Below are 13,321 nucleotides of genomic sequence, written 5' to 3'. Positions count from 1 at the left end.
GCCATCCAGAATGTGCCATCCAGAATGTGCCATCTAGAATGTGCCATCTTGTTTGGCAACCTGATCGTAAGAATGAAAACTGTGCAGGAACATGCACACAGTGAATTGCTCTCCCCTTGAAAGTTCCAACAGTTGTACAGACTCTGAGGTCTTTCTTTATGTCAAGTTATTTTACCATCCTTCTCAATGTAAGATCCATAAAAAGCAGCTAGAATAGTACCATCTTCCTCTTGAATGAAGCTGTAGCAAAATACTTTTGAAAGAGAAAGAATAAAAGATCATTATTTTCTATTAAACATGGTTATACTGTTACTTTGGCATCATGACTATCAACCCAACAGAAGAGAGATTTTTTGTCCATATGATAACACACTTTATTTGCTTATTATTGATTTGGCTGTTCAGCACACACAGCCAGGTCTGCCCAACTAGCCTGTAACACACTTGATTATTGTTGCGACATTCTTTGTCAGACCACAAGTTTGTTTTTAATAACAATACTCCAGTGTATTTAGGTCAGGTTTGTTAAGTTGCAATAGTTAGTGATAAGGGCTTGATTTGTTTAGGAGTGGACAAAAAATCCCTGAAAATTGCCAGTCTGAATTTCTGAAGTGTACCACACCAAATTGTGTGCTGTTGAGAACCTCCTTGTACACTGTGGTAAATGATGAATACCTTCTAGTGTTTGTTTGCATTGATAGAATATTTCATTATGTATAATTCATTTCTCCTGCTTGTTTTACAGGATTTTGTTCTTTTTTGTTTTTCTTTTAATTTCGCGCAAAGTCATTTTGCACAATCCTCCTGGGCTTGTTTGAATTATTGTCACACTTCACTGTCAATGAATGATTTTTTGTCAAACATGGGTAACTTATGGAAATCAAACCAGCTGGTGGAAGTACATCTTTGCCATTGATACCGTGTGTCTGTCTGTAAGTAGATACATGTCTCTGGTCACTAACATCATCACGTCGGTTTCCATTGTGTCTTTCATTCATATCAACTTGCATGACCTACAATAGTACATGGATAAAGAGGTCAAGGACTCAGGAACATACTAATGAACATAATAGGCATTGCCTATTATAGATACAGGATAAAGAGGTCAAGGACTCAGGAACATACTAATTAACATAATAGGCATTGCCTATTATAGATACAGGATAAAGAGGTCAAGGACTCAGGAACATACTAATGAACATAATAGGCATTGCTCTACTTCTATAACGCATTATCTAACATAGTATCTTAGTCCGCCAACCGTTGCCTTGACATCGATGACGTAGCCACCGGTTATTGGCCCGTAGTAATGACGTTTTTCCAGGCGCGCAGGACTGGACCTTAAGGATTATCCCGTACATCCCACTCCCAGCCGGACGGCAGACCAGTCATGAGCGCCTCTCCCAGCGCCTGGCTGTCCAGCGGGGAGCTTGTCACGGACAGTCCGGAGAACACCAGCGAGTGGCCATGGACGGACGGCCCGACCCAAGAAACCTGTTCCGACGACGACGACCATTTTGGCTACGAATCCTACCTTGCTGTCGCGATCTATCTCACCCTTCTCGGTAAGTTAGATTTCTGATTACTGCTGCTGCTCATGTGGGGTCGTGTGGCGCAAGTGTAGAGCGCGCGGCTGTCAAACAATGGGACCCAGGATCGAATCCCGGGTTGTGCCCAGGGACATGTCCGAACTTGCGCCCCGACGTTGTGCCCTTGAGAAAGGCACTTAACACGACTTTCTTCACTTTACTCAGGTGTAAATGAGTAACTAGCTCATCTAGGGTTAGGGACGTCCCTCGGATAGGACGTTAAATGGAGGTCCCGTGTTAGGGGAGAGCCACACCCGGCGCACGTAAAAGAACCCACCACACCTTTCGAAAAAGAGTAGGGGCATGCCCCGGTGTGCGATGGTCCAAATCCTTCAATCTGGAGTTGGTGATTCACTACAAATCACCCGGATGGAGGCCTGGCGAACCTCCATCTCGTATCAGCCATATGGTGATTTACATCATTCACCCGGGCGAGAGGGCTGGCAATCCGCGTCCTGTACGACTGCCAACGAAAGGGTATGTCACCCTGTAAAGGGGCGGTATAACCCTACGCAAGGGGCCAGTTCTGGCCTGTGCACGTACTACTACGCTGCTGCTCAGGCCAATGAAAAAAGACGTCTTCTTATGAACTGCGCCCGGACCATGATTGGGAAATGTCTATGTTTGATGTATAAACGTAGTACAGTCAAACTTGCATCCAACAACCAGTCAAGGGTCCACTTTTTGATGCATTTTTTTTATAATTTTGCATTGTATTTTGATCCATTGACAGCACTGCGATTTCTGTTTAATTAAAAGCACTACCATCAAACTGCAATCGGTCCATTTCCCTAGCTATTGATCTGTTTAAGAGTTTGGTTAAACCTAATTTACTGCATTGTAGTGAGGTTGAGGATTGTAGCTGTAGATCCTGTGATATTTTCATTGGGATATTGCTTAATCCCACTGAAAATTAGATCTCTGCATTGTACATTTATTCCAGTACGGAAGTTCATAGACTAGTCGCTCAGGAAAGGAATCAGACCACTCGTCTACATGCACTCGCCCTGCTCTTGTGCCATTCAAGAAATACAGTGATAAACTGAACTTGATATACCAGTCAGTCACTGTATCACAAATTTTGCTCAATGTTTCGCCGTAAGGGGTGAATTAGAAGAATTCCTATTGATCGTTGATAGTCAAACATAGTTGATTAGATACTCTCGCTAAGATTAAATAATTTACCTACTAACAGGATTATTAAAAAAACATACGACACATCATTCGAAGAAGAAAATGACTGGGCTACTCACGTTCAGGACATACTATGTAGACATGTTTGGCTTAGCCCCGCAGTTAATACCAACCGTTTTGGATATAAATTAGAAGAAAGTGTGAAACTCACGTTTCTCCCTGGCTGGAGGGAACCACTTAGAAATATTAGTAAACTCCACAAATATTATAAAATCAAAAATCACTTTGGTAGGGAAGACTATATCACATCAAATTATAATAAACCAATAAGCATAACTACACTGAGAATCAGCGCACGTTGTCTAGACGTTGAAAAGGATCGACACCACAACACACCAGGCACTCACAGATTGTGTCCCACATGTAATGAAAATATTGAAGATAAATTTCAATTTGTAATGGCCATGGCCTGTCCCACCTATGGCAAAGAGAGAAAGGCGCTGTTACAAAGTAGTACTACTAAGACAAACTTCACCCTATCTGGTACACAAAACGATATGTCCCATGTATTGTTGTCATGTCCACCACCTACATAGGTCAATTTCATTATACTTCATCCTAAAAGCGAGGGAAAAAATAATCCATACATGGCTTTATTGTAATTATCTCCATGAAAAAAAGGTATCTTAGACAGAGAGGTATACAATGAACTGCAAATTATGCAAATTGGACTTAATTTGCATAAGCAATGAGGAAAATCTATATTTGCTGTGTTGTCCATTGCATATTGTGGCACCCCCACCTGTCAGTAGCTATTTATAGCGAAAGTGGGTCACTTCTCCCCTTGCCCGACAGTGTGGGTCATACCATTGAGCGATATAGAATGGGGGGAACTGGTTTAATAAAAAAAACAAAGTTTCATGGAGATTTTGGGTCCTAAGACTCTTGTTCATACACTGTTATCGATAATGTTTTGTGCTTATGATTGTAGGATAGGTTAGCCTTGCAGTATTGTTGATTTAGTGCCGTATATTGTACCATATAAGATTGTCGAACAATAAAGTTCATTCAATAACTTGCTCATCTGGGCTTCAAACGCAAATGCGCCGCACGTCAGTGAGAGTGCAAATGAAAACTTCGCGACGGTGCCATCATGAGCTGCCGCGGCAGTGCCGCCGCAGTGCCGGAGCCCAGTGAGAGGGGGCCTTTAGTATTACAGGCAGGTGGTTGAAGCTGCGGAAAATTTAATTGATTGACGACGTCGAGACAGGGGATATCAGTGTCGGCAATTAGGATCTCTTGTCGTGGATAAAACTTTAGTGTTTCATTTATGTAGGGAATGGAACAATTTCCATCGTGCAGTGCTCAATATTCTTCCGACAAGATAAAATAGAGAGTCACCGCTACCATTTTCTCGCAGCCGATCTTGCCGACCAGTCGGAGTGTCCTCCTAATTTAGTTCCAGGGCTCCCACACTCTCCCTTGACCTAAATAGGTCTTATAGGTAAACGGGGCATATACGGTAAGGGGGCAAGGTCTCGCCCGCTTGTTGTATATGTTGTTCATAGACTTAGGAAAGATGACGCAACATTTCCTATGGGTAAACGGGGCATATACGCTTAGGGGGCAAGGTCTCGCCCGCTTGTTGCATATGTTGTTCATTGACTTAGGAAAGATGCCGTTTGTTTAAACGCAACATTTCCTATGGGTAAACGGGACATATACGCTTAGGGGGCAAGGTCTCGCCCGCTTGTTGTATATGTTGTTCATAGACTTAGGAAAGATGCCGTTTGTTTAAACGCAACATTTCCTATGGGTAAACGGGACATATACGCTTAGGGGGCAAGGTCTCGCCCGCTTGTTGTATATGTTATTTATAGAAGTAGGAAAGAGGCCGTTTGTTTTTTGAGAGGCCTTTGAAAACATATCGACTAAGTTTCTGTACCCAGTCGCGCGCATGTAAGTGTGAACAACACGGCACATAATACAGGGAAATAATTTTCAAAGGTTATACAGGAAATACTTAACAATGATGAAAAAACATTGAAACACAGCATTTCTTATAGTAGGTAAACGGGGCTTATACGCTTAGGGGGCAAGGTCTCGCCCGCTTAAGCTTGTTGTATATGTTGTTTATAGAAGTAAGAAAGATGCCGTTTGTTTAAAACGCAACATTTCCTGTAGGTATACGGGGCATATACGCTTAGGGGGCAAGATCTCGCCCGCTTATTGCATGTGTTTCTTATAGAAGTAGGAAATATTCAGTTTGTTTTTGGAGAATCCATCAAAAATACAGTCTGAGCCGCGGGAAGTAAAATAAGTATATAGTACTTATCAGAGAAAAACAATTTTTTTAGTTATATCAGAAAACTGTACTACAGTTATGAACAGGAAAACACAGCAGTTCCGGAAACATTATGGAACCAACAAATAATCTTATCTGTACGGCATGTTTAAATACTCACGTAAAATATACGTAAATATACCCGATATTTTAAGTCACATATTCACATACCTAAATCGTCCGGAAAGGTTAGATTTGTCTTTCTGTTACCTTTATGAAACCTTAAAGCTTCACAAAATATTTCGTCGTGTTTAAGGTCTTAATACGTATTTCGAAAATTTTGCTTAAATATCGCTTTTCGTGCCGTGAGTAATTGTCTTCCCTGTAAGGGGTTCCATTTCTGGATAGAGCCATTAGGGTTCTGTGACTGTTCATGTCGGTACTCTGATAAGTAATCAAAGAGTCACAGTTAATGCAGCTGTCACTTTATAAGCACCTATCAGAGGAGCGACTTTCATCGCACCCAATTTTGATCCCATGATGGGTCCTTAATGGAAGGGATGACGTGTAATGAAACTACCCACGCAAAGAGTAATCACGGTGTTAAGCCCCCGTCATACGTACCCACACAAGATCCAAATTAACAAGCAAGTCGGATTTCTAGAAACGATGTATTTCTTGTGAAGACTTTTGTGATTTTTTATATTTCAGGGTTAATGGCCATTGGTGGGAATTCCATCGCCATCATAACATTTGTGAGAAAGAAGGAGTTCCGTAACAAAGAGCACAACAGTCTTCTTTTGAACATGGCCATTGCTGACTTAGGCGTCAGCATCTTTGCATATCCGTCAACCACCGTGTCAGGTAAGTGGAAGGTGGCAGAAGTTCTGCAGTGTTACATTAACGCATGTACAGAATACGTTCTTCTGCATGAACAGAAAAAACTGCCTGTTTGCAGAGACCACGAATACGAAAGAAAATCCTTATAGAACCGTTTTTGTTTAATCTAAAAAAAAAACTTGCGGTGCTGAATGAACATTTTGCACTTCACAACACAGGCACTTAACAACAAAATCATCTGTTCGAACTCTTTGTCTGCATGTGTCTGGAAATTGCGCTTTTACCACAGCATACCTTACGCTGTCACCAAAGTATCTTACACAAGGCTGCCGTTTAACCTACAGGGTACGCAGGCAAATGGATGCTCGGAGACGTTGGCTGTACGATCTTTGGATTCCTCTGCTTTACCTTCTCTCTGGTCACCGAGGGCACCCTGTGTGCCATCAGCGTCTATCGCTTCATCGTCATCTGTAAACCACAGCATGGTAAGAAGAACACCAAAACTGCTGGCTACAGAAGTAACATTCACTTTTGGTTGCAAACAGTAGCTACTTGGTACAGAAGTAGCCCTCACGTTTGGTTTCAAACAGTCAAGAAGCTGAAGCAATATGGAGTACTTTGTTGGTGGCTTGGTTGAAGTGGATGATATAAGGGTGCTAAAACTATATACTATTTGACATGCACAGCCATTGGTCAGACGGTGTGACGTCATACCCCCTATATAAAGAAGGTATAGTGCGCACTGACTTCACTGTCATGTGAGCTCCGGGTTCTCCGGCCACGTCTGGAGCCTGAAGCGTACCCACCCGCCCTCCCCGGACATGTTTCTGCTTGGCTAGAGGTAGGCGCCCGCTTTAGGGCGGTCGCCTCAGCACATATATATATATAATAGGTGCATTTAGGCTTCAGAAGACGATTCTCCGCATCACTCACACCGGAGGACCTAGGGCTACGCATGATAAAAAGGATACTTTTTTCTGTGCCAGTAGCACGCGTACGACTGCATGTTACATCTCAACTTTACTTCAGAATTCACACCTTCAGAATTCGCGTACTAATATCTATGTAAAGCACTATGATATCATAATGCCACATTACCACATCGACGCAGAATATCTTCTTCGTTATGCTAAGCAATATGGCATCACATGTCAGCAAAAGCATATTAAAGGCAATAAGGCATGTGAAATAATGTATAAATAATTTGTCTTTACTAGAGAGTATCTCATACCTATTCAGGACCGGACAGTTTCTCTTTCATCTCATATCATCAGCTGCACGTTAGAAATTTGATTACCAGCTCCGAATACATATACAATGCATTTGTTGCCCCAGCCTATCTGCTGACCCACCGCCGGACCATGTATGTGATCCTTGGAACCTGGGTGTACGCTCTGCTGTTCACGATCCCTCCGCTAGTCGGCGTCAGCTACTACACCTACGAACCGATCCGTGAGTATCAGCAGGAGATAATCCATAATGCTTATTATCTCCATGAAAAAGACATTTCGCTAGCGAAAGAGATTTTATGCCTGCCTCGAACATACATTAAACGTACAAACCCAGAATGCAAATTCTGACTTCGACCCCCCAAGGGAGCGAATCCCCCCCCCCCATGGGAGCGAATGAGCGATGGAAGTCCCCGAAAAACCCAACCAAGTATAGAAATCCTACGCAAAGAAACCCGCGAGAGTATGGGTAACACCAAGTGGACTGGGCCACGTGTCCGGGTAATAAACTTACACCGTACCAAGTGTAGGGAACAGAGACAAAATGAATAAACCCCACCGATTGCAGTAACGGTAGCATACAAATTTCCACAAACTGATTACAAACGACCGTTAAACGTAATTCGTGAATGAACTGCACTTAACTTACCAGTTTTTAATCATGAAAATATATGAGAAAAATTTCAAATCCCACCTGTAGTTATTTTTACAATCAGGCTGACACGTCAACATTGTGCTACTATGAAAACCGATAACGAAAAATCGTGGATGAAACACTCTTGAACTATCTTTTTTTGACCATAAAAACCCTATGCAAGGGTTTCAAATTAGTCCTGTGACAATTTGTCAGTCAGGCTGGCACTCGTACAACGTGACGTAATAGCGGTAAGAAAAATGAAACATCAATGGATGAAAATTTCCTCAATCTGACTACGAACAACCATTAAACGATGAATCGTGAATGAACTACACTTAACTTACCATTTTTTAATCATGAAAATATATGAGAAAATTTCAAATCCCACCTGTAGCCATTTTTATAATCAGGCTGACGTTGACATTGAGTTACTATGACGACCGATAACGAAAAATCGTGGATGAAACACTCTCGAACTATCATTTTTTTGACCATAAAAACCCTATGCAAGGGTTACAAATTAGCACTGTGACAATTTGTCAGTCAGGCTGGCACTCGTACATAGCGGTAAGAAAAATGAAATATCAATGGATGCAAATTTCCACAATCTGACTACGAACAACCATTAAACGATGAATCGTGACTGAACTGCACTTGACTTACCAGTTTCTAGTCATGAAATTATATGAGAAAGTGTCAAATCCAACCTGTAGCTATTTTTACAATCAGGCTGGCTCGTTAACATTGAGTCACTATGGTGACCGAATAACGATGAATCGTGAATGTAACACTCTTGATTTATCATTTATTGTCCAAAAAAAACATATGAAAGGGTTTCAAATTAACCCTGTGACAAATTGTCAGTTAGGCTGGCACCCGTACAGAAGCGTTGAGAATTAAAATATCAATAGAAACGGGATTTCCAACAATCTGACCGTATATAAGAGAAGAGTTACCCAAAAAAGCCTAATCAACTGCATAAATGATTAACGCAATGCACCTACGGAAGGTCAAGGATTGGGAGGTGAAATCCCTGGGGCATTTCCGGAAGTCGGCGGTCAGAAAATTCACGTTCAAAGTTAGGTAACGCGCCTGCCGCCTGCACTGCGCGTAAAGGGTTTGTGAGACGATCTAGCTTAGCCCCCCCCCCCAGTCTTTTCCACGTGCCAAGCTGCTCTCTGATTGGTCGCCTTTCATGCGCTTGCCACATGATAGGGGGGTGAGAGATAGATGGAACCGCGGCTCGACACTACAGGGCCGAAGTAAATCAAAGCTCTGTTCTTCTCGTACGGAATAAAATCTGTATTTTCATGGGGATATTGTTTTGCGTGCGTTTGCGTGTGTGTTATCCTGTGTGTATGTTTGTGTCACCGGACGCTTAAAATCAGCATAACTGAAGAGCGTGTGGATGGATTGTGATGATATTTGTTATGTGGGTAGGAGCTGGGACGAGAAAGGTCAAGGTAAATTTTGAGCCCCTGGTATGTGTCACTGGAACTGCAATGGCGTATTTGTAAAGGACAGATTTTCATGTTATTTGGTACGCAGGTGGGTTGGACAGAGATGTACAAACTGAAGTGCCAATTATGCAAATTGGGACTACATTTGCATAATTAATGAGGAATATCTACTCCATTGTAGGTATGTGCTTTGAGGTCGCACCTGTCACATCTGTTGGTCTCTTATCTAGGTCAAGTATTCCCCAGGTCCCAACAGCTGGTGGTCAAACAACAAATGGGTACACTACCAAACCTGTGTACATGTTTCTATTATGTGGATACCCTCTGGCACATAAAACAAAAACAGCCAGCAGCAACAACAAATAACTAGGGCAAATAAAACACATCATATATAAAAACAAATTTCATGGAGATTTTGGGTCTTCGGACTCTTGTTCTAACAGTTCTACGATGAGGGGGTGGGTGTGGTGTGTGTGTGAAAATACGTTGTTTCCAAGTCTTGCCTCTGGAGATACATGTCCTGTCTTTCCTATCGTTCTTTCCTAAAATGTTTTCGTGCAGAAATTGAACTTTGAGATCGGAAAACATTATCAGATTCATACCATCAAAATTACGGTGTTGATAGCACAATCTATAAAGAAAGGCCATGATTCCTGGATCATGGATCCAACTATATGCCAAGTAACATGTGCCAAATAAATAGTTGAATAGCATAATATCAGATTGTGATTCCGAAGAATGCTATAATTTAACCTCGTAAATGCAACGTTTTTAACTGTATGTAAATAAGCCTGTCAATTCAGCCTCAGGGCAGCCATGAGGCCTGTATTTGTTGCTGAATATTCGTTGCTGAATGATAAACCAGTCATTCTATTCTATTCTATTCTATTCCATATCAATCCGAACATATCCCACGGCTCCACCACCTATCTCCTTGACCAAAGCCTGCCTGCAAACACAAAATCACAAAAATTCTCTCATGATAACTTCTGACATATACTGTATCTCGTCCGTAAACCAATTACTTACAGTTTGTATTAACGATGTTTGCACCCCTTGCAGGGCTAATCTGCTCCTTAAACTGGAAACTGCAGTATCCAGGAGAGATAGCCTACACCGCTCTAACCATCGTGTTCTGCTACATCGCTAATGTCTGGATCATGGGGTACTGTTACTTCAAGATCTTCTCCAAGTCGACGAACCTCAAGTTTGGAGCTCTGGCCAGTGAGAAGGCCAAGAAGGCTGTAAAGAGCGACATCCTAAAGGCCGCGAGGGTAAGGTCAGATTAGAGCTAGTATGTCTCTTTTGTATCTTTTTAAAACTTTCCTCATCTTTTTTTAACGAATTGCTACATGTATCTAAAACAGTTTCACCAGTCTTGGGGAGGGGGGGGGGTGTCCAACATGATTTCACAGACAGTGTCGTCACCTGTCTAGATAAATCAAGATTCCCATTCCCTTTGGTGATTCGATTTGTACTTGATCTCATCCAATATGTTTAAATGAACATATGGAGTGCATGCACGCTGCTACACTGGAAAATAACGCAGAAATCAGCATAAGAAGATTATCGGGCATGGGATGTTGGACATCTAAAACCTTTTCTGACTTGTATAGATGTGTCTGGCTATGGTGGTGTCCTACCTGTTCGTCTGGACCCCGTATGCCGTGTCCTCTACCTGGAACGTCTTTGTTGATGGAGATCTCCCCGTCCTGGCCACCGTCCTGCCCAGCTTGTTCGCCAAGACGTCCTGCATGCTGAACCCCATCATCTACACCTGCTGTAACAGCAAATTCCGACAGGCGGTGTCAAAGTCCCTCCGCAGGCGCGGCTGCTTGAACAAGCAGGTCAATCCCTTGGATACGGCACAAATGGTGCGCCGTAAAAGGCGTTCTGATGTAGAGCTTGCTGCTGAGGGCATGGCCATGAAAGCCGTTCCACCAAGTAAGGCCACGGGCGACGGGCAATCGAGTTCTTGTTAGAAGGTTAACGTAGTGTACCACGTGCCACATACCGTCCAGTTTATTCCAAAGGTCTTTTACCTTAAAAACGCACAGGGCCAAATGTGTAACCTACACGGCACGAAACAGTTGATTTAAAGCCCCCCTCTCACTGGACCCGAGGCACGCTGGCGGCGACGCTGCCGCTGGTCGATCGAATTGACAAAGCACTCAACGACTTTCATCGACAAAGAAAACGAATCTTTTTAAGCTTTGTGTATTTTGTTGTCTTTTTGGTCATACCTGTACGTTTTGAATGATATTCCCATTATAAAGTCAAGGGTAACACGAAATTCAGTTTAGGACGCAGCGACGCCGCCAGCGTGCCGCGGGTTCAGTAGGAGGAGGGCTTTGAACGCCAGGAAGTTCGACAATACCAGATTAGCCTGGCAGTACTGGTTGGTTGCTATAGGCTATACCAGACTTACCTGACATTGCCATTATCAAATCCCAGTCTATCTAGTGCAGTGCCATGGGAAGAAATATCAGCTTTTTAAAAAGAACAATGCATGGTCTATGCCTTTTCCCCGCCTGTTCAACGCACTGCGAGCATAAATTTATACTGAGGTCTATGATGAAGAATTCTGCTAGGGACACCTATTATCGTCCACTTGAGACTTTTCTCCTTCTAGTGCTCTATTGAATAGATCAGTAGATCAGAAAAACTACATACATTTGAAATTGTCAAAAATAGTCCACAGACAAATGATAGCTAAGTCACTATGTTTTCCCACCGCTTGTTTGATGCGGTTGAACAAAACACTGTTGTGCAGTCATTTCACCATCGCTGAGCAATTAAAATTCACGTGATAAAGGTACGGCAAAAATGTTTTAACGTGCAAAAACGTAGGGTCGGTGCGAGGAGTCGCTGAGTTATATCAAACTTTCCTACAACTAGTAAGAGTTTCAAACCTCTAATCTCCACGGGTCGTTTATGCAACTGTAACAGCGTGGTTCAAGCGCCACTAACTGTTACGTAACAAGGAAAGGTTTGACGTCAGCTGCTTCAGTAAACGATTCTATCAAGAACAGTATATAATGTCCTTGATCGTGCGAGTGATGCAAACGGATGAAAAATATATATATGTGGATCAGTTATGCAAATGTGGCCCTTATAAGCATAATTAGATTCAACGATGTTCATTTGGGAGTTATGTGAATGTGAACATCGTTGAATCTAATTATGCTTATAAGGACCACATTTGCATAATTGATCCACATTTGCATAATTGATGATAAATGTTAGCATAACCTTCATTGTTAAGCTCATACTTTGGACAACTTCTGTTATTTGGGTGAAGACGATCAACTGGTATGATTTATAATTGATGAGAAACACTCCCAATACGTAAGTCATAAAGGTTAAAATCATTTGGCGAAGGTATGAGGTCGCGGAACTCTTGTTTAGATATGACATAAAGAAATATATTTTGATAACGAAGTAACGAGGAGAAAATACTAATTACTTCTAACATGTTGATTGTGTCCAGAGTGGTACATAGTGAGGAGGCTTATTGCTGAAATCTCATGCTTACTAGAATATACATCATACATTATAATGAGCATATCTGCGACATGAATTGAGGCATGAGATTCTTCTCATGGGTGAAGAATGAATTTTATCCCCATACAATTAAAATCTTACTGGTGATATTGATTAGCTTAGCAAGTGAGTTGTTCTCAGCGTATTGCTCCCCGATGTATTGTGCCCAAATCTGGAGTAATTACAGCGTGAGTGCGATCTCCAAGCTACGAGTGGCTTACCACAGCGCAATGAAAATGCTCTTTTCCGTCGGCAGGCATACAAGCACTAGTTGGTTGTTTGTGAATAACCGGACCGACATGTTTGACGCAAAGCGTCGCAAGGTCACCTACTCATTTGTAACACGCCTGCTGTCGTCTGACAATGATATGATTAGAGTGCTTGTACACTCGGACGGCTTTTGCCATAGGCATAGCACATTCTGGGGACATTATGTAAAGTATTTGTAAGTGTAGCTTTGTAAATCTTTGTTCTGTGTCTGTTTTTATGGGCCATGGGCCTGATACAAATAAATAAACATTTAAACATTTACGTATCTCTAATTGTAACATTATAAAATAATATTGACTTTTTGTAGTATTGACGTCATTGTTGTTTGTGGGTAG

At 42.1% G+C, this 13,321-nt stretch overlaps 1 protein-coding gene across 1 annotated transcript; it reads left to right on the top strand.

Annotated features, from left to right (window-relative positions):
- The first annotated feature begins 1,312 nt into the window (after positions 1 to 1,312).
- LOC136427702 (visual pigment-like receptor peropsin) lies at positions 1,313 to 11,452 on the top strand. The gene is made up of 6 exons (XM_066416779.1): positions 1,313 to 1,565; positions 5,719 to 5,871; positions 6,192 to 6,332; positions 7,183 to 7,299; positions 10,236 to 10,447; positions 10,790 to 11,452. Exons 1-6 carry the CDS (start codon positions 1,391 to 1,393, stop codon positions 11,153 to 11,155), a joined length of 1,164 nt encoding a protein of 387 aa, XP_066272876.1. The 5' UTR covers positions 1,313 to 1,390; the 3' UTR covers positions 11,156 to 11,452.
- Positions 11,453 to 13,321: the final 1,869 nt, after the last annotated feature.

This window comes from Branchiostoma lanceolatum, chromosome 1 (assembly GCF_035083965.1).
Source record: "Branchiostoma lanceolatum isolate klBraLanc5 chromosome 1, klBraLanc5.hap2, whole genome shotgun sequence".
In the NCBI taxonomy this organism is placed as follows: domain Eukaryota; kingdom Metazoa; phylum Chordata; class Leptocardii; order Amphioxiformes; family Branchiostomatidae; genus Branchiostoma; species Branchiostoma lanceolatum.
Note: the sequence above shows the minus strand (reverse complement) of the source record. Positions and strands in the feature narration are given on the sequence as shown.